The following is a 22,705-nucleotide window of genomic DNA, read 5'->3' as shown; positions in this document are numbered from 1 at the left end:
AAAGGAATGAGCGTTACACCGAGGCCTGTACTCTGGAACGCGATCGATTTGGAGGCTGAGGGTCCGTCATGGTCTTGGGCGGTGTGTCACAGCATCATCGGACTAAGCTTGTTGTCATTGCAGGCAATCTCTACGCTGTGCTACAGGGAAGACATCCTCCTCCCTCATGTGGTACCCTTCCTGCAGGCTCATCCTGACATGACCCTCCAACATGACAATGCCACCAGCCATACTGCTTGATTTCCTGCAAGACAGGAATGTCAGTGGCCAGCGAAGAGCCCGCATCTCAATCCCATTGAGCACGTATGGGACCTATTGGATCGGAGGGTGAGGGCTAGGGCCATTCCCCCCAGAAATGTCCGGGAACTTGCAGGTGTCTTGGTTGAAGAGTTGGATAACATCTCACAGCAAGAACTATAAAATCTGGTGCAGTGCATGAAGAGGAAATTCTCTGCAGTACTTAATGCAGCTGGTGGCCACACCAGATACTCACTGTTACTTTTTATTTTGATCCCCCCTTTGTTCAGGGACAAATTATTCAATTTCTCTTAGTCACTTCTCTGTGGAACTTGTTCAGTTCATGTCCCAGTTGTTGAATCTTGTTATGTTCATACAAATATTGATACATGTTAAGTTTGCTGAAAATAAAAGCTGTTGACAGTGAGAGGACATTTTTTTTTTTGCCGAGTTTATGTTGTCATAACATAATGGCCATTCAGTTGTATTCAGCTTTGGTCTTTGGGGGTGTCAATCGCAATCATAAAAGGCTGTATAACATTGACCATTCATGGCTTGACTTTAACTTTTTTAGCCACTTGTTCCTCGGGTAAGTAGGACTGATGTTTTTACTTGGCCAAAAGCTCAAGTCACATCTCCAACAAAAAAAATGGTCCGTAACACCATGGGCCAAAAATTTGACTGAAAATTGTGTGTATGATGCAAGGAACCACTTCAGAAAATAACCTTCATTATTATCACTGTTATTGACACAATGAAAGGCTACTGGTCTCTGATCCAATGTATTATTTCTCCTGCCGTTATGGCCTTGAGCAAGGTACTTAACCCCCCACAAAGTAAAATATTGCACTGATATTGGACAAAACACACGTGGTCCGTCAACCCCCCATCTGGAAAGCTACAGGGTGTGCAGGCTTTTGATCCATCCCTGCTCAAACACATCAGAGTCAGCTTATCAAGGTCCTGTTGAGCAGCTGATTTAAAAAAACTTTTTTTTACAATGTGGTATGTTCGAGCAGGGCTGGAGCAAAAGCCTGCAAACCCAGTAGCTCTCCTGGACTCTCTAGGAGTGTTGACCACCCTGCAACATTACAATTACAACCAAATATTTTAATGTTTTTATTAAATAATTCCCTCATTCAATGAACCAGGGATCAAATGAATAAGGTGGGCATGGTAGCTAATTAAGATGTTTATCTATTTGTAAAGTGAAAATATTCCATGTTCAGGGGAGATCTTGACAGCATAGGAGTTACTTGTCAATCAGGCTATTCAAATAATACACTGCTCAAAAAAATAAAGGGAACACTTAAACCACACAATGTAACTCCAAGTCAATCACACTTCTGTGAAATCAAACTGTCCACTTAGGAAGCAACACTGATTGACAATACATTTCACATGCTGTTGTGCAAATGGAATAAGACAACAGGTGGAAATTATAGGCATTTAGCAAGACACCCCCAATAAAGGAGTGGTTCTGCAGGTGGGACCACAGACCACTTCTCAGTTCCTATGTTTCCTGGCTGATGTTTTGGTCACTTTTGAATGCTGGTGGTGCTTTCACTCTAGTGGTAGCATGAGACTGAGTCTACAACCCACACAAGTGGCTCAGGTAGTGCAGCTCATCCAGGATGGAACATCAATGCGAGCTGTGGCAAGAAGGTTTGCTGTGTCTGTCAGCGTAGTGTCCAGAGCATGGAGGCGCTACCAGGAGACAGGCCAGTACATCAGGAGACGTGGAGGAGGCCGTAGGAGGGCAACAACCCAGCAGCAGGACCGCTACCTCCGCCTTTGTGCAAGGAAGAGCACTGCCAGAGCCCTGCAAAATGACCTCCAAAAGGCCACAAATGTGCATGTGTCTGCTCAAACGGTCAGAAACAGACTCCATGAGGGTGGTATGAGGGCCCGACGTCCACAGGTGGGGGTTGTGCTTACAGCCCAACACCGTGCAGGACGTTTGGCATTTGCCAGAGAACACCAAGATTGGCAAATTCGCCACTGGCGCCCTGTGCTCTTCACAGATGAATGCAGGTTCACACTGAGCACATGTGACAGTCTGGAGACGCTGTGGAGAACGTTCTGCTGCCTGCAACATCCAGCATGACCGGTTTGGCGGTGGTCAGTCATGGTGTGGGGTGGGATTTCTTTGGGGGGCCGCACAGCCCTCCATGTGCTCGCCAGAGGTAGCCTGACTGCCATTAGGTACCGAGATGAGATCCCCAGACCCCTTGTGAGACCATATGCTGATGCGGTTGGCCCTGGGTTCCTCCTAATGCAAGACAATGCTAGACCTCATGTGGCTGGAGTGTGTCAGCAGTTCCTGCAAGAGGAAGGCATTGATGCTATGGACTGGCCCGCCCGTTCCCCAGACCTGAATCCAATTGAGCACATCTGGGACATCATGTCTCGCTCCATCCACCAACGCCACGTTGCACCACAGACTGTCCAGGAGTTGTCGGATGCTTTAAATCCGCCACCTCATCAGGAGCATGCCCAGGCGTTGTAGGGAGGTCATACAGGCACGTGGAGGCCACACACACACCACTGAGCCTAATTTTGACTTGTTTTAAGGACATTACATCAAAGTTGGATCAGCCTGTAGTGTGGTTTTCCACTTTAATTTTGAGTGTGACTCCAAATCCAGACCTCCATGAGTTGATACATTTGATTTCCATTGATAATTTTTGTGTGATTTTGTTGTCAGCACATTCAACTATGTAAAGAAAAAAGTATTTAATAAAAATATTTAATTCATTCAGATCTAGGATGTGTTATTTTAGTGTTCCCTTTTTTGAGCAGTGTATTTAAAAAAAACTTTGTCAGAAATACATGGCCAGTATTGAAGAGAGGAGAATCCTAGCCAGACTTGCCAGACTGTTTTACAACCGGACTAGTGTCCAGTATTGGTTTCATCAACTGTGTGTTGTCCATTTGCAGTTATACAGGAGTGCGGTAGAGAAAGATATTTTAGGACATCAGACTAGAGGTCGACCGGTTATGATTTTTCCCTGCCGATACCGATTATTGGAGGACAAAAAAAAACAGATGCCGATTAAACGGCCGATTTTTAACATTTATTTGTAATACTGACAATTACAACAATACTGAATGAACACTTATTTTAACTTAATATAATACAGAAATAAAATCAATTTAGCCTCAAATAAATAATCAAACATGTTTGGTTTAAATAATGCAAAAACAAAGTGTTGGAGAAGAAAGTAAAAGTGCAATATGTGCCATGTAAGAAAGCAAATGTTTAAGTTCCTTGCTCAGAACATGAGAACGTATGAAAGCTGGTGGTTCCTTTTAACATGAGTCTTCAATATTCCCAGGTAAGAAGTTTTAGGTTGTAGTTATTATAGGAATTATAGGACTATTTCTCTCTCTACCATTTGTATTTCATATACCTTTGACTATTGGATGTTCTTATAGGAACTTTAGTATTTCCAGTGTAAAAGTATAGCTTCCGTACCTCTCCTCGCTCCTACCTGGGCTCGAAACAGGAACACAACGGCAACAGCCATCCTCGAAGCAGCGTTACCCATGCAGAGCAAGGGCAACAACTTCTCCAAGTCTCAGAGAGAGTGACGTTTGAAACGCTATTAGCGTGCACCCCGCTAACTGGCTAGCCATTTCACATCACATCGTTATACCAGCCTAATCTCGGGAGTTGATAGGCTTGAAGTCATAAACAGCAGAGCTGCTGGCAAAATGCATGAAAGTGCCATTTGAATGAATGGTTATGAGCCTGCTGGTTCCTACCATCGCTCAGTCAGACTGCTCTATCAAATCATAGACTTAATTATAACATAATAACACACAGAAATGTGAGCCTTAGGTCATTAATATGGTCGAATCTGGAAACTCATCTCGAAAAACAAGACTTTTATTATTTCAGTGAAATACGGAACCGTTCCGTATTTTATCTAACGGGTGGCATCCATCAGTCTAAATATTCCTGTTACATTGCACAACCTTCAATGTTATGTCATAATTACGTAAAATTCTGGCAAATTAGTTCGCAATGATCCAGGCGGCCCAACCTGTTGCATATACCCTGACTCTGCGTGCAATGAACGCAAGAGAAGTGACACTATTTCACCTGGTTAATATTGCCTGCTAACCTGGATTTCTTTTAGCTAAATATGCAGGTTTAAAAATATATACTTCTGTGTATTGATTTTAAGAACGGCATTGGTGTTTATGGTTAGGTACACGTTGGAGCAACGACAGTCCTTTTTCGCACTGCATCGATTATATGCAACGCAGGACACGCTAGATAAACTAGTAATATCATCAACCATGTGTAGTTATAACTAGTGATTATGATTGATTGTTTTTTATAAGATAAGTCTAATGCTAGCTAGCATCTTACCTTGGCTTCTTACTGCATTCGCGTAACAGGCAGGCTACTCGTGGAGTGCAATGAGAGGCAGGTGGTTAGAGCGTTGGACTAGTTAACTGTAAGGTTGCAAGATTGAATCCTGGAGCTGACAAGTTAAAAATCTGTCGTTCTTCCCCTGAACAAGGCAGTTAACCCACCGTTCCTAGGCCAGCATTGTAAATAAGATTGTGTTCTTAACTGACTTGCCTAGTTAAAAATATATATATATATTTAGTGGACTGGATTATGCACTGCGTATACAAAACATTAAGAAAGCCTGCTTTTTCCATGACATAGACTGACCAGAGGAATCCAGGTGAACGCTCTGATTCCTTGTTAAATCCACTTCAATCAGTTAGAATGATTTTTAAGCCATGAGACAATTGAGAGACAATTGATGTCTTGCCCATTCACCCATTCGGATACAAAACATGTAAGTGCCTTTGAAGGGGGAATGGTGGCCAGGCACACCGTTTTTTTTTTTTTACCCCTTTTTCTCCCCAATTTCGTGGTATCCAATTGTTTTTAGTAGCTACTATCTTGTCTCATCGCTACAACTCCCGTACGGGCTCGGGAAAGACGAAGGTTGAAAGTCATGCGTCCTCCAATACACAACCCAACCAAGCCACACTGCTTCTTAACACAGTGCCATCCAACCCGAAAGCCAGCTGCACCAATGCGTGCAACTGCGCCCGGCCCGCCACAGGAGTCGCTGGTGCGCGATGAGACAAGAATTTCCCTTCCGGCCAAACCCTCCCTAACCCGGACGACGCTAGGCCAATTGTGCGTCGCCCCACGGACCTCACGGTCGTGACCGGTTACGACAGAGCCTGGGTGCGAACCCAGGGTCTCTGGTGGCACAGCTTGCGCTGCAGTACAGCGCCCTTAACAACTGCGCCACCCGGGAGGCCCCCAGGCACACCGGTTTTTGTCAAGAACTGCAACAATTTCCCATGTGTATCAAGACTGGTCCACCACCCAAAAGACTTCCTTGAAACAACTGTGGGAAGCATTGGAGTCAACATGAGCCAGGATCCCAATGGAACATTTGACACCTTGTGGAGTCCATGCCCCAACGAATGGAGGCTGTTGTGAGGGCAAAAGGGCTGTGTGAAACTCAGTATTAGGAAGGTTTTTCCTAATATTTGGTATACTCTGTACATGGACCCAAACTGGAGAATGAGTGTAGCCAGGTAGTGCTGCATTTCTCCTCCGGGTTTGGCACCTAGTGCCTCGTACTGAACGTGACCCTGATGTCTACAGAGTAAAACCAACCTCCATGGTATTCTCCTGATCATTACGGGTCAGTAACCAAAGGTGCTGCATCTCTTGGCAACAGAGTTGGTAAAGGTGGACAAGGGGCGAGGAGAGAGACAGTTGAGACTGAAGTGTGACCGATATGAGATTTTTGGGACCCATACTGATTTTAAGGGAGGCTAAAGTTACCGATATATCTACCGATATATGTTTTTTTAGAGGTGGAATGAAAAACCAACCTTTTTTTAAAGGCCCCCCCCCTTCAGAGGAAGTTGCTGCGACTATTTCGACCTAATTCCTTTCCTAGTGCAGAAATGCTAATTTAGTTCCACCCTCGGAACACGGACAGACATTTGGCTCCTTATAAATATTGATTAATCGGGCATACACATCTCCACCTTGCAACATGTGCACAGCCCATGCGGTGTCTGACAGCCCGCACTCCGTGATTTGTAAACAAACCCAACAGCCAGGCTCAGGGAAGCTTAGCTATGGAGCACAGCACTGTTAAACTGTTAATGGTAACGTTAGCTACGACATGGTGAATGACAATCCACTCTCCTCCTCCCTCGTCTGCAACGGAATTTAATGATCAAGGATGAATACAGAGTTTAGCAGTAATACTGGAGTTTTACCAGCAAAGCTAGAGGTTAGCTAACCTAGCTACTCCCTCGACTAAAAAAGCTAGCTAACTACCGGTAACTATTAGCAACTGTGGATAATTGGTTACAAAGCAGCAGTGCCCCTTGCATTAAGGCGTTCGAAAAATATATATAGTTTATTAGGTACACCCATCTAATACCTGGTTGGAACCCCCTTTACCCCTGGAACAGCCTGAATTCTTTGGACATGGATTCTATAAGGTGTTGGAAATGTTCCACAGGGATGTTGGTCCATGCTGATGCGATGGCATCACAAAGTTGCGATGGCATCATGCTGAGAACAGCCCGTTCCATCGCATCCCAAAGATGCTCTATTGGGTTTGGTCAGCAACAATGTGCAGATACGCTATGGCGTTCATTCATTGCTTAATTGGTATCAAGGGACCTAACGTGCCAGGTAAACATTCCCCACACCAGTACACCACCACCACCAGCCTGTAACTAGACTCCCTAAATTTTATCAGCATATCGATTGCGCAACCAGGGGTGGTAAAACCTTGGATCATTGTTACTCTAACTTCCGCGACGCATATAAGGCCCTGCCCCGCCCCCCTTTCGGAAAAGCTGACCACGACTCCATTTTGTTGATCCCTGCCTACAGGCAGAAGCTAAAACAAGAGGCTCCCACGCTGAGGTCTGTCCAACGCTGGTCAGACCAAGCTGACTCCACACTCCAAGACTGCTTCCATCACGTGGACTGGGACATGTTTCGTATTGCGTCAGATGGAAATATTGACGAATACGCTGATTCGGTGTGCGAGTTCATTAGAACGTGCGTCGAAGATGTCGTTCCCATAGCAACGATAAAAACATTCCCAAACCAGAAACCGTGGATTGATGGCAGCATTCGCGTGAAACTGAAAGCGCGAACCACTGCTTTTAATCAGGGCAAGGTGTCTGGTAACATGTCCGAATATAAACAATGCAGCTATTCCCTCCGCAAGGCTATTAAACAAGCTAAGCGTCAGTACAGAGACAAAGTAGAATCTCAATTCAATGGCTCAGACACAAGAGGCATGTGGCAGGGTCTACAGTCAATCACGGACTACAAGAAGAAACCCAGCCCAGTCACGGACCAGGATGTCTTGCTCCCAGGCAGACTAAATAACTTTTTGCCCGCTTTGAGGACAATACAGTGCCACTGACACGGCCTGCAACGAATACATGCGGTCTCTCCTTCACTGCAGCCGAGGTGAGTAAGACATTTAAACGTGTTAACCCTCGCAAGGCTGCAGGCCCAGACGGCATCCCCAGCCGCGCCCTCAGAGCATGCGCAGACCAGCTGGCCGGTGTGTTTACGGACATATTCAATCAATCCCTATACCAGTCTGCTGTTCCCACATGCTTCAAGAGGGCCACCATTGTTCCTGTTCCCAAGAAAGCTAAGGTAACTGAGCTAAACGACTACCGCCCCGTAGCACTCACTTCCGTCATCATGAAGTGCTTTGAGAGACTAGTCAAGGACCATATCACCTCCACCCTACCTGACACCCTAGACCCACTCCAATTTGCTTACCGCCCAAATAGGTCCACAGACGATGCAATCTCAACCACACTGCACACTGCCCTAACCCACCTGGACAAGAGGAATACCTATCTGAGAATGCTGTTCATCGACTACAGCTCGGCATTCAACACCATAGTACCCTCCAAGCTCGTCATTAAGCTCGAGACCCTGGGTCTCGACCCCGCCCTGTGCAACTGGGTACTGGACTTCCTGACGGGCCGCCCCCAGGTGGTGAGGGTAGGCAACAACATCTCCTCCCCGCTGATCCTCAACACGGGGGCCCCACAAGGGTGCGTTCTGAGCCCTCTCCTGTACTTCCTGTTCACCCATGACTGCGTGGCCACGCACGCCTCCAACTCAATCATCAAGTTTGCGGACGACACAACAGTGATAGGCTTGATTACCAACAACGACGAGACGGCCTACAGGGAGGAGGTGAGGGCCCTCAGAGTGTGGTGTCAGGAAAATAACCTCACACTCAACGTCAACAAAACTAAGGAGATGATTGTGGACTTCAGGAAACAGCAGAGGGAACACCCGCCTATCCACATCGATGGAACAGTAGTGGAGAGGGTAGCAAGTTTTAAGTTCCTCGGCATACACATCACAGCCAAACTGAATTGGTCCACTCACACTGACAGCGTCGTGAAGAAGGCGCAGCAGCGCCTCTTCAACCTCAGGAGGCTGAAGAAATTCGGCTTGTCACCAAAAGCACTCACAAACTTCTACAGATGCACAATCGAGAGCATCCTGGCGGGCTGTATCACCGCCTGGTACGGCAACTGCTCCGCCCTCAACCGTAAGGCTCTCCAGAGGGTAGTGAGGTCTGCACAACGCATCACCGGGGGCAAACTACCTGCCCTCCAGGACACCTACACCACCCGATGTTACAGGAAGGCCATAAAGATCATCAAGGACATCAACCACCCGAACCACTGCCTGTTCACCCCACTATCATCCAGAAGGCGAGGTCAGTACAGGTGCATCAAAGCTGGGACCGAGAGACTGAAAAACAGCTTCTATCTCAAGGCCATCAGACTGTTAAACAGCCACTACTAACATTGAGTGGCTGCTGCCAACACACTGTCATTGACACTGACCCAACTCCAGCCACTTTAATAATGGGAATTGATGGGAAATGATGTAAATATATCACTAGCCACTTTAAACAATGCTACCTTATATAATGTTACTTACCCTATATTATTCATCTCATATGCATATGTATATACTGTACTCTACATCATCGACTGCATCCTTATGTAATACATGTATCACTAGCCACTTTAACTATGCCACTTTGTTTACTTTGTCTACATACTCATCTAATATGTATATACTGTACTCTATATCATCTACTGCATCCTTATGTAATACATGTATCACTAGCCACTTTAACTATGCCACTTTGTTTACTTTGTCTACATACTCATCTCATATGTATATACTGTACTTGATACCATCTACTGTATGCTGCTCTGTACCATCACTCATTCATATATCCTTATGTACATATTCCTTATCCCCTTACACTGTGTATAAGACAGTAGTTTTGGAATTGTTAGTTAGATTACTTGTTGGTTATCACTGCATTGTCGGAACTAGAAGCACAAGCATTTCGCTACACTCGCATTAACATCTGCTAACCATGTGTATGTGACAAATAAAATTGGATTTGATTTGATTTACTGTTGACACCAGGCAGGATGGGTCCATGGACTCATGCTGCTTACGCCAAATCCTGACTCTGCTGTCAGCATGATGCAACAGGAACCGGGATTCGTCGGCTCAGGCAATGTTTTTCCACTCGTCTATTGTCCAGTGTTGGTGAAGCCGCTTCTCCTTGTTTTTAGCTGATAGGAGTGGAACCCGGTATGGTCGTCTGCTGCAATAGCCCATACTTGACAAGGATCGACGAGTTGTGTGTTCCGTGATGCCGTTCTGCGCACCACTGTTATACTGTGCCATTATTTTGTATGTTTGTGGCCCGCCTGTTAGCTTGCATGATTTTAGTTGGTTATGTAAACATCATTAGAACAGGCATTGATTGAATGATAAACAGAACAAAACGTGGTACCATTCAGTGATATTTTTCAAAAACAATTTAATCCACATCCTCACTTGGTCAGTATTACAATATTGCTGCTTGCTCAGCCCCTGTCCTAGGTCTGCATCACACAGCCCGGGAGGACTCAGTCCTGTAAGACACATGATACACATATAGTCTGGTCCATACATTACCCACTGTGCACATAAACACCTGGGTCAAGCCACCCATGATTGTCCAGTCTTGTTGTCCTGACTCTACTTTACTTGACCTTGGTGGTGTATGGATTTTAGCAGGGTTGGGCAATCATGCACAATGACCTGATTTGCATTTTTTTCGGAGAGAGAATCCTCTCTTCTGGGCGTGTGTGAGCTATGATGTTATTTTCAGTGGCAGGCCTGCACTCTGGGCAAACTTCAGTGAGGCTGTTGACTCCTGAAACACAGACACAAAGGTGAAGTTAGTGAAAAGTCACATAGTCTGTCAGTCATGGATCAATGTATAGCCTAAGTTCTATGAGCTTGACAATGACATACTCAAGCATTCTTTGTGGAGAGGAAGGTGTCTGGCCATTATAACTTTATTTAACTAGGCAAGTCAGTTAAGAACAAATTGTTATTTACAATGACGGCCTGAGAACAGTGGGTTAACTGCCTTGTTCAGGGGCAGAACAACAGACTTTTACCTTGTCAGCTCAGGGATTCGATTTAGCCACCTTTCGGTTACTGGCCCAACACTCTAACCACTAGGCTACTTGCCACCCCATGGTTTCACTTCTGTGGCCATGCATAGCAGAGGGGGGTTGGGGATGGGTAGCCTAAGATAAAATGGCACATAGGCAGCAACAATATTAGTTCTCACATTTTGGTGGCTGTTGGAATGTTATTCTTCTAAACACAGAAGTGCAACATTGCGGGATTAACTCATTTCACCAGCTATAATATACACTAGAGGTCGACCGATTATGATTTTTCAACGCCGATACCGATTATTGGAGGACAAAAAAAGCCGATGCCGATTAATCGGCCGATTAAAAAAAAAAATATATATAGATATATATACAGTGCCTTGCGAAAGTATTTGGCCCCCTTGAACTTTGCGACCTTTTGCCACATTTCATGCTTCAAACATAAAGATATAAAACTGTATTTTTTTTGTGAAGAGTCAACAACAAGTGGGACACAATCATGAAGTGGAACGACATTTATTGGATATTTCAAACTTTTTTAACAAATCAAAACCTGAAAAATTGGGCGTGCAAAATTATTCAGCCCCTTTACTTTCAGTGCAGCAAACTCTCTCCAGAAGTTCAGTGAGGATCTCTGAATGATCCAATGTTGACCTAAATGACTAATGACGATAAATACAATCCACCTGTGTGTAATTAAGTCTCCGTATAAATGCACCTGCACTGTGATAGTCTCAGAGGTCCGTCAAAAGCGCAGAGAGCATCATGAAGAACAAGGAACACACCAGGCAGGTCCGAGATACTGTTGTGAAGAAGTTTAAAGCCGGATTTGGATACAAAAAGATTTCCCAAGCTTTAAACATCCCAAGGAGCACTGTGCAAGCGATAATATTGAAATGGAAGGAGTATCAGACCACTGCAATTCTACCAAGACCTGGCCGTCCCTCTAAACTTTCAGCTCATACAAGGAGAAGACTGATCAGAGATGCAGCCAAGAGGCCCATGATCACTCTGGATGAACTGCAGAGATCTACAGCTGAGGTGGGAGACTCTGTCCATAGGACAACAATCAGTCGTATATTGCACAAATCTGGCCTTTATGGAAGAGTGGCAAGAACAAAGCCATTTCTTAAAGATATCCATAAAAAGTGTTGTTTAAAGTTTGCCACAAGCCACCTGGGAGACACACCAAACATGTCGAAGAAGGTGCTCTGGTCAGATGAAACAAAAATTGAACTTTTTGGCAACAATGCAAAATGTTATGTTTGGCGTAAAAGCAACACAGCTCATCACCCTGAACACACCATCCCCACTGTCAAACATGGTGGTGGCAGCATCATGGTTTGGGCCTGCTTTTCTTCAGCAGGGACAGGGAAGATGGTTAAAATTGATGGGAAGATGGATGGAGCCAAATACAGGACCATTCTGGAAGAAAACCTGATGGAGTCTGCAAAAGACCTGAGACTGGGACGGAGATTTGTCTTCCAACAAGACAATGATCCAAAACATAAAGAAAAATCTACAATGGAATGGTTCAAAAATAAACCTATCCAGGTGTTTGAATGGCCAAGTCAAAGTCCAGACTTGAATCCAATCGAGAATCTGTGGAAAGAACTGAAAACTGCTGTTCACAAATGCTCTCCATCCAACCTCACTGAGCTCGAGCTGTTTTGCAAGGAGGAATGGGAAAACACTTCACTCTCGATGTGCAAAACTGATAGAGACATACCCCAAGCGACTTACAGCTGTAATCGCAGCAAAAGGTGGCGCTACAAAGTATTAACTTAAGGGGGCTGAATAATTTCATGCCCAATTTTTCAGTTTTTGATTTGTTAAAGAAGTTTGAAATATCCAATAAATGTCATTCCACTTCACGATTGTGTCCCACTTGTTGTTGATTCTTCGCAAAAAAAATACAGTTTTATATCTTTATGTTTGAAGCCTGAAATGTGGCAAAAGGTCGCAAAGTTCAAGGGGGCCGAATAATTTCGCAAGGCACTGTATATAAAAAAGTTGTATTTGTAATAATGACAATTACAACAATACTGAATTAACACTTATTTTAACTTAATATAATACATCAATAAAATCAATTTAGCCTCAAGTAGATAATGAAACATGTTCAATTTGGTTTACATAATGCAAAAACAAAGTGTTGGAGAATAATGTAAAAGTGCAATATGTGCTATGTAAGAAAGCTAACGTTTCAGTTTCTTGCTCAGAACATGAGAACATATGAAAGCTGGTGGTTCCTTTAACATGAGTCTTCAATATTCCAGATAATAAGTTTTAGGTTGTAGTTATTATAGGACTATTTCCCTCTATACCATTTGTATTTCATTAACTTGTTACTCCTACCCCCTACTTTTTCGAACATTCTGTTAAAAATCGCGCAACATTTCAGCGCCCTGCTGCTCATGCCAGGAACATAGTATATGCATATGATTAGTATGTGTGGATAGAAAACACTCAGACGTTTATAAAACTGGTTAAATCACGGCTGTGACTATAACAGAACGTGCATTTCATCGAAAAGCGCAGGAAAATCTGATCACTGAAAAGTGGAAAATATATCAATGCGCCACTTGCATGAATTGTCTATGGGAAAGCAAATTACCTGGAGCCGAGATTGCAATTCCTACAGCTTCCACACGATGTCAACAGTCTTGTCATTTGCCTAGGCTTTGTTTCTTGGTCAAACAAAGAAGAGAGAGCCCATTTCTTCAGGTCTCGGACTGGATATTTTGGTTGAGATTTACCCGGACATTATTTCCAGACGTACCCCTATAGAATATACATCTCCTTGTGATCAATTTGATCGCTTATTAACGTTTACTAATAGCTAAAGTTGCATTACAAAAGTATTTCAAAGTGTTTTGTGAAAGTTTATCGTCAACTTTTTTAATTTTAAAAAATGACGTTACGTTATAAGACGCAATTTTTTTTTGTTTATCACACAGTCTTCATAGATCGATATCTAGGCTATATATGGACCGATTTAATCGAGAAAAAAAGACCCAATAGTGATTATGGGACATCTAGGAGTGCCAACAAAGAAGATGGTCAAAGGTAATGAATGTTTTATATTTTATTTGTGCGGTTTGTGTAGAGCCGACTATGCTAATTATTTTGTTTACGTCCCCTGCGGGTCTTTTGGGGTGTTACATGCTATCAGATAATAGCTTCTCATGCTTTCGCCGAAAAGCATTTTAAAAATCTGACTTGTTGCCTGGATTCACAACGAGTGTAGCTTTAATTCAATACCCTGTATGTGTATTTTAATGAACGTTTGAGTTTTAACTAGTACTATTAGCATTTAGCGTAGCGCATTTGCATTTCCAGATGGGACGCCTGCGTGTCAGGTAGGAGCAAGAGGATAACCTTTGACTATTGGATGTTCTTATAGGCACTTTGGTATTGCCAGTGTAACAGTATAGCTTCCGTCCCTCTCCTCGCTCCTCCCTGGGCTCGAACCAGCAACACAATGACAACAGCCACCACATCGAAGCAGCATTACCCATGCAGAGCAAGGGAAACAACCACCCCAAGGCTTAGAGGGAGTGAAGTTTGAAACGCTATTAGCGCGCGCTAACTTGCCAGCCATTTCACTTCGGTCACACCAGCCTCATCTCGGGAGTCGATAAACAGCGCAATGCTTGACGCACAACGAAGAGCTGCTGGCAAAACGCACGAAAGCTCTGTTTGAATTCATGTTTACGCGCCTGCTTCTGCCTACCACCGCTCAGTCAGATACTTAGATACTTGTATGCTTGTATGCTCAGTCAGATTATATGCAACACAGGACACGCTAGATAATATCTAGTAATATCATCAACCATGTGTAGTTAACTAGTGATTATGATTGATTGTTTTTTATAAGATAAGTTTAATGCTTGCTAGCAACTTACCTTGGCTCCTTGTGGAGTGCAACGAAAGAGAGGCAGGTCGTTATTGCGATGGACTAGTTAACTGTAAGGTTGCAAGATTGTATCCCCTGAGCTGACAATGTGAAAATCTGTCTTTCTGCCCCTGAACGAGGCAGTTAACCTACCGTTCCTAGGCTGTCATTGAAAATAAGAATGTGTTCTTAACTGACTTGCCCAGTTAAATAAAGATTAAATAAAGGTGTTAAAAAAAATGGCGCCCAAAAATACCAATTTCCGATTGTTATGAAAACTCCAAATCGGCCCTAATTAATCGGCCATTCCGATTAATCGGTCAACCTCTAATATACACCCAATCTCTCATATTCGATAGCAAGCTAGCTTGCTAATTAAAACAATTATGTTTTGTCCTTACAACTTTACCTGAACTGTAGTTTTTATATTACTTTGCAGTATTTTGTGTCACATTGGCTAGCAAGCACACATTCCCTTTGATAGCTATGTTTATTACTCTGGAGACAACTTGCAGTTTTAGAGAGAGCTCCGTGTTTTGTAACATGAAAACGGTGTAGTCACGTTAGTACTGGTAAAGCAGTGATTTACTCGGTGCCTTCAGAAAGTATTCACACCCCTTGAGTTTTTCCACATTTTGTTGTGTTACAGACAGAATATAAAATTATATATTTTTTCTTCTCACTGGCCTACATACAATACCCCATAATGTCAGTGGAATTATGTTTTTAGAAATGTTTACAAATTAATGAAAAATGAAAAGCTGAAATGTCAGTGCAATATTTTACTTTGTGGGGGGTCGATAAATATTCAACACCTTTGTTTTGGCAAGCCTAAATAAATTCAGGAGTAAACATTTGCTAAAGTCACGTAATAAGTTGCATGGATCACTCTGTGTGCAATAATAATGTTTAACAATTATATATATCTTTTTTTGTGTTTTACCCTCTTCTTCTCCCCAATTTGATCTCGTCTCATCGCTGCATCTCCCCAAAGGGTTTGGGAGGCAAAGGTCGAGTCATGTGCCCCCTGAAACATGACCCGCCGAACCGCGCTTCTTAACACCTGCCTGCTTAACCCGGAAGCCAGCCAATTGTGCTCCACCCTATGGGACTCCCGATCACAGCCAGTTGTGATACAGCCCAGGATCGAACCCGGGTCTGTAGTGACACTTCTAGCACTGCAATGCAGTGCCTTAGACCGCTGCCCCACTCGGGAGGCCCCCTTAACTTGATTTTTTAATGACTGCCTAATTTCTGTATCCCACACATACAATTAAGGTCCCTCAGTCGAGCAGTGAATTTCAAGCACAGATTCAACCACAAAGACCAGGGAGGTTTTGCAATGCCTCGCAAAGAAGGGCATCTATTGGTAGATGGGGAAAAAACAAACATTGAATATACCTTTGAGCATGGTGAAGTTATTAATTACACTTTGGATGATGTATCAATACACCCAGTCACTACAAAGATGCAGGCGTCCTTCCTAACTCAGTTGCCGGAGAGGAAGAAAACCGCTCAGGGATTTCACATTGAGGCCAATGGTGATTTTTAAATAGTTACAGAGTTTAATGGCTGTGATAGGAGAACTGAGGATGGATCAACAACCTTGTAGTTACTCCACAATACTAACCTAATTGACAGAGTGAAAAGAAGGAAGCCTGTACAGAATAAAAATCTATATTTTTAAAGTCACTGAAGTAAAACCGAGAAAAATGTCCTTTATGTCCTGAATACAAAGCGTTATGTTTGGAGCAAATCCAACACAACCCATCAGACTACTGTAGATATTTTCAGGCATGGTGGTGGCTGCATCGTGATATGGGTATGCTTGTCATCGGCAAGGACGAGGGAGAATAGAGCTAAGCACAGGCAAAATCCTAGAGGAGAACATGGTCCCGTCTGCTTTCCACCAGACACTGGGAGACAAATTCACCTTTCAGCAGGACAATAACCAAAAACACAAATATGCACACAAATATTACCTGGGTTTTACCTGAGCTCATTAATGATTATTTTGTAATCAACCAGGTAGCCTAAACAGAGGTTGGCAGTGTTCCTATTTCTTCACATACATACAGCTTGTACCTGGGATACCTGCACTCAACATGTTTATCATGGACTAGGCTTATGGTAGGTTAGTCCTAATAACGTGTGCTGTGTTTGTGTAGGTGCAGGACAGGTGGTAGCAGCCTAAATGATGGATGGGGAATTGGAGCCCAAGCCTGGGGTAGTGGAGGGGAGCACAACCCCAGCCCCAGAAGATGAACCCATGGACACAGACACCACTCGCTCCTCAGAGAAAACCACACCCCCCACTGGATCCCAGGCTCCCGTCACCACGGTAACAGGGGAACCCTCCAGGGTTCCGGAGAACAATGACAATGATGATGATGTGGTGCTGGTGGAAGAGGCCCCATCTCCCTCAGGGAAACAGCCCCCCACCCCCTCTGCTACTCCCCCTTCCCATGCTGGCACCCCCGCAGACTGCACTGAGCCCCGCCCCTCAGAAACCGAAACCACGGCAACGGTAAACATGACAACCGCCGCAGCAGCAGCCCCCTTCAAAAAAAACAGTCCACCTGCCACCTCATCAGCACCATCCACAGAGCCCATCGTCATTGACGATGAGGAGGATCCCGGGCACAGAGGCTCTTTACTGGCCACAGCCGGAGGCCCCTCTTCGTACAGCGGCGGTATCCTGAGCAGCACGGAGCCGGACTCTGAGATTAAGATTGGCAACGTCACAACGCTGGGGCCCTCTGCCTCTGCTACAGCAGCCGATCCAGTGGCAGAGCCTGAGAGGGACATGAATCTGATGATCACCAGTGTGACGTCCCTGCAAGGCGGGGTGGGGGTAGGGGGGTCGGGTGTAGCGGAGAAGGGCTTGCAGATTAGCAGCACCTTCAGTCTGAACCCTGAGGCCCGGAGCTCCATCAGCACTACCAGGCTCCCGGCCACTTTCAACCCTGGCAGGGTCAGCAACACCTCCACCACTAGTCAGCCTGTACAGAACGGAGACACAGGAACCCACCAGAGGCCTGGTAGTAAACACAAAGGCATATGGTTTTAACACTATTGTGCTGAACCATTCTATGCTGTCTTACAGCTTCTTTTCACATTGCACCTGTTATGTTGTTTCTTCAGGTCTGCTAAACTTTGTTTGTTTGTGTTTTTTCTCTCCACAGATTCGTGGATATCCCAGTCGGCCTCGTTCCCACGGAACCAGAAACAGACGGGGGTGGACTCTCCGTCGCCAACCGCCTCTCTGCCCAAACCGCCCGGCCCCTCCCCCTCTGGCTCCCAGAACCCCCCTCGCACTGTCAAGGTGACCTGCGCCAATTGTAAGAAGCCTCTGAAGAAAGGCCAGACGGCCTACCAGCGGAAAGGATCCACTCACCTGTTCTGTTCCACCACCTGCCTCTCTGCCTTCTCACACAAACCCACCCCCAAGAAGAGCTGCACCATGTGCAAAAAGTAAGAAGAATAGTCGCTGTGTGTGTTGATATATCAAATTTTCTACTTTATTTCTAGTGTGTGTTAACGTGTGTCTTCCAGGGACATCACTACAATGAAGGGCACGATAGTGGCACAGGTGGACTCCAGTGAGTCGTTCCAGGAGTTCTGCAGTACAGGCTGTCTGGGAGCCTACGAGAACAAACAGAACCCACCCAAGTCCTCTCTCAAAACCAAGTGCACTGTGTGCGGAAAGCTCACTGAGGTCAGTGCAACACACTACACCAGGGATGGGCAACTTTAATGAGAGTGGGGGCCACAGAAAATCTGCGTACCCCCCCACCACATTGCGAGCAAAACATTTTAGCAGCCCCTCTCTTGACAGCGGAGAGAACATTTTTATGTTTTAGAGTTAATATTTGAGTTAATGTAATATCTGAGTGAGACTGTCTAACAAAATAAATGGGGTCCCCGGGCTGGGAATTTGAACATGATTACTTGGATGGTCAAATTTGATGGGGGCGGGGGCCACAAAAAACCTGAACTCATTAGGGGCCGCAGTGGCTCGCAGCAGGGTTTTCGTTGGCCGGTAATAGCTGGCCTTCTTCTCTGGGAGAAGAATAAAACATTTAGAAAACATATACTTAATTGTTTGAAATCTGAAATGTTATTATACATATTATAAGGTATGTCTTACCTTGCTTCAAAGTAGCCCAGCCAAAATCAGACCATATCCGAGGAGGCAATTCTTTTATACAAACTTTCTTTCATTGTCCTGTAGCTGAAGGCACAATCCTAGTCATATTAGCAACCAATGCTAGTTGTTGCATATTAGATATCCCCTCTTTAAAATGTTCTAACGGATTGCATGTGCAGTGCCCTTTTGACACAGTGTGCCAGTGGCCATCGAAGGTGAGCATTTGCCCACTGAGTCGGTTACGATGCCGAATTGCAGTCAGACATCTGTGGCATTGTGTTGTGTGACAAAACTGCACATTTTAGACTGGCCTTTTATTGTCCCCATGCACAAGGTGCACCTGTGTAATGAGCATTCTGTTTAATCAGCTTCTTGATATGCTACACCTGCCAGCTGGATGGATTATATTGGCAAAGGAGAAATGCTCACTAACAGGGATGTAAACAAATTTGTACACCGCATTTAAGAAAAAAAAGCTTTTAAAATGCATGGAACATTTCTGGGATCTTTTATTTCAACTCATGAAACATGGGACCAACACTTCAAATCAAAACACATTTTATTTGTCACTTGCGCCGAATACAACCTTACAGTAGTTATATGCTTACTTACAAGCCCTAAACCAACAATGCAGTTTTTTTTTAAAAAGTGCTAAGAAAGTACTGACTAAAATAAACTGAAGTAAAAAAGTAACTAAATAAAAAACAAGAAAAATAACTAATAATTAAGGAGCAACAATAAAATAACAGTAGTGAGGCTATATACAGGGGGTACCGTTACAGAGTCAATGTGCACAGGTTAGTTGAGGTAATTATGGTAAGTTGTAGTGGTAAAGTGACTATGCATGGATAATAAACAGAGTAGCAGCAGCGAAAAAATGGGGCGGGACAATGCTAATAGTCCAGGTAGTCATTTGATTAGCTGTTCAGGAGTCTTATGGCTTCGGGGTAGAAGCTTTTAAGAAACCTTTTGGACCTCGAATTGGCACTCCGGTACCGCTTGCCGTGCGGTAACAGAGAGAACAATCTATGACTAGGGTAGCTGGAGTCTTTGACCATTTTTAGGGCCTTCCTCTGACACCGCCTGGTATAGAGGTCCTGGATGGCAGGAAACTTGGCCCCAGTGATGTACTGGACTGTATGCACGACCCCCTGTAGTGCCTTGCGGTCCGAGGCCGAGCAGTTGCCATACCAGACGGTGATGCAACCAGTCAGGATGGTTCAGCTGTAGAACTTTTTGAGGATCTGAGGACCCATGCCAAATCTTTTCCATCTCCTAAGGGGGAATAGGCATTGTCGTGCCCTCTTCACAACTGTCTTGGTGTGTTTGGACCATGATAGTTTTATGGTGATGTGGACACCAAGGAACTTAAAGCTCTCAACCTACTCCACTACAGCCCCGTTGATGAGAATGGGGACGTGCTTGGTCCTCCTTTTCCTGTAGTCCATGTTGAGTTTATATTTTTGTTCAGTATATATGTAATTAAAAGTCGCATTAAAGTCTGGCACCTCCCTCCTGTCAGCACCGGTCTGGACATTACAAACTGTCCAAATCACCTAGACGTTGACATGTAGGCAAATTATTTATGTACATTTACATGCACTTTTTTGTTTTTCGAAACAGCTTGTGGTTTTCAAATCAATTGAATTGGCTATTTTGGTTAATGGCCTTGGTGCCCTAGCAGATGGCCTTGGTGCCTTAGCAGATGGCCTTGGTGCCTTAGCAGATGGCCTTGGTGCCTTAGCAGATGGCCTTGGTGCCTTAGCAGATGGCCTTGGTGCCTTAGCAGACGGCCTTGGTGCCTTAGCAGACGGCCTTGGTGCCTTAGCAGACGGCCTTGGTGCCTTAGCAGACGGCCTTGGTTTCTTAGCAGACGGCCTTGGTTTCTTAGCAGACGGCCTTGGTGCCTTAGCAGACGGCCTTGGTGCCTTAGCAGACGGCCTTGGTGCCTTAGCAGACGGCCTTGGTGCCGTAGCAGACGGCCTTGGTGCCGTAGCAGACGGCCTTGGTGCCGTAGCAGACGGCCTTGGTGCCGTAGCAGACGGCCTTGGTGCCCTAGCAGATGGCATTGGTGCCCTAGCAGATGGCCTTGGTAGGCTGGCAGATTAGGCACCTCTTGAAGGCCAAATGGCCTTGCCATTTGGCACACCCTTAAGAAATACTACTGATTCACAATCAAATGTTGAAATTGCACCTTGTGTATTCTACTATTCTAACTCTCAACAGTAAGTTGAGACACTGACTGAGTTCCTAAAAATAAAAAATACAATTTTTTTTTGTAGGGGTGGAAATTGATCCATAGGCCTAGAAAAGGGGGCCCATCAATGTCTTAGATCAAAAGAAGTGGGTAGGGGTCGATTTGGACAGAGTATATTCCACTCACTCTCCCTCCAACATGGCTGCCGACGGCACAGTTTCTCATCCACTGTGTATGTCCAAGCCTTGAGCCTGGTGTCCATGGTTACTGCATGGAAAACAGTTGGCATCAAAATGGAGGGTGGTTCCCATCTGACCATGGACCAGTTTATAAACGACCACAACAATATCAGCCAGCCACCAGCTAGAATCTCACACCGATCTCACCCATTGCCTGTGTATTCATTCAATATGATTGAATTTTCACACGTTATTATAAATCATTCTTTCTATTCCTTTTCCTCATATCAGATCCGCCATGAGGTGAGCTTCAAGACGGTCACCCATAAAATATGCAGCGATGCCTGTTTCAACCGTTACCGCATGGCCAACGGGCTCATCGTGAACTGCTGTGAGCAGTGTGGTGAATACCTGCCCAGCCGCGCCACTGCTAACCACTTTCTCATCATTGACGGCAAGCAGAAACGCTTCTGCTGCCAGAACTGTATGCAGGATTACAAGCAGGTAAAAGCTAGTCAGAACTGTATCAGGGATTACAAGCAGGTAACAGCCAGTCAGAACTGTATCAGGGATTATAAACAGGTAATCGCTAGAATGTATCGGGGATTACAAGCACATAACAGACAGTCAGAAGTATATCAGGGATTACAAACAGGTAACAGACAGTCAGAAGTGCATGCAGGATTACAAACAGGTAACAGCCAGTCAGAACTGTATGCTGGATTACAAACAGGTAACCACTAGAACGTATCAGGGATTAGAAGCACATAACAGACAGTCAGAAGTGTATCAGGGATTACAAGCAGGTAATAGACAGAAGTGTATCAGGGATTACAAGCAGGTAACAGACAGTCAGAAGTGTATCAGGGATTACAAGCAGGTAACACAGTCAGAACTGTATCAGGGATTAAAAGCAGGTAACATCCAGTCAGAACTGTATCAGGGATTACAAGCAGGTAACAGCCAGTCAGAACTGTATCAGGGATTACAAGCAGGTAACATCCAGTCAGAACTGTATCAGGGATTACAAGCAGGTAACATCCAGTCAGAACTGTATCAGGGATTACAAGCAGGTAACAGCCAGTCAGAACTGTATCAGGGATTACAAGCAGGTAACAGCCAGTCAGAACTGTATCAGGGATTACAAGCAGGTAACATCCAGTCAGAACTGTATCAGGGATTACAAGCAGGTAACAGCCAGTCAGAACTGTATCAGGGATTACAAGCAGGTAACAGCCAGTCAGAACTGTATCAGGGATTACAAGCAGGTAACAGCCAGTCAGAACTGTATCAGGGATTACAAGCAGGTAACAGCCAGTCAGAACTGTATCAGGGATTAAAAGCAGGTAACATCCAGTCAGAACTGTATCAGGGATTACAAGCAGGTAACATCCAGTCAGAACTGTATCAGGGATTACAAGCAGGTAACAGCCAGTCAGAACTGTATCAGGGATTACAAGCAGGTAACAGCCAGTCAGAACTGTATCAGGGAT

General features: G+C 44.7%; 1 protein-coding gene across 3 annotated transcripts in view; it reads left to right on the top strand.

Moving 5' to 3' along the window:
• The window catches only part of LOC118371559 (zinc finger MYM-type protein 2-like), a 47,936-nt gene that overhangs the window by 4,964 nt on the left and 20,267 nt on the right, over window positions 1-22,705 (top strand). Inside the window, exons 1-5 of one of the 3 annotated variants that reach the window (XM_052493430.1) lie at window positions 15,682-15,842; window positions 16,855-17,727; window positions 17,872-18,160; window positions 18,242-18,404; window positions 21,504-21,716. In XM_052493430.1, the coding sequence (XP_052349390.1) occupies window positions 16,881-17,727; window positions 17,872-18,160; window positions 18,242-18,404; window positions 21,504-21,716 (1,512 nt within the window). In that variant the 5' untranslated portion in view covers window positions 15,682-15,842; window positions 16,855-16,880. Of the gene's footprint in view, window positions 1-15,681; window positions 15,843-16,854; window positions 17,728-17,871; window positions 18,161-18,241; window positions 18,405-21,503; window positions 21,717-22,705 lie in introns of those variants that run through there. The other 2 variants (XM_035757055.2, XM_035757056.2) reach the window with 2 other exon arrangements.

The sequence above is a fragment of the Oncorhynchus keta genome, chromosome 34, assembly GCF_023373465.1.
Source record: "Oncorhynchus keta strain PuntledgeMale-10-30-2019 chromosome 34, Oket_V2, whole genome shotgun sequence".
Taxonomy (NCBI): domain Eukaryota; kingdom Metazoa; phylum Chordata; class Actinopteri; order Salmoniformes; family Salmonidae; genus Oncorhynchus; species Oncorhynchus keta.
The sequence above is the reverse complement of the archived record's forward strand: the minus strand, read 5'-3'. Positions and strand labels throughout refer to the sequence as shown.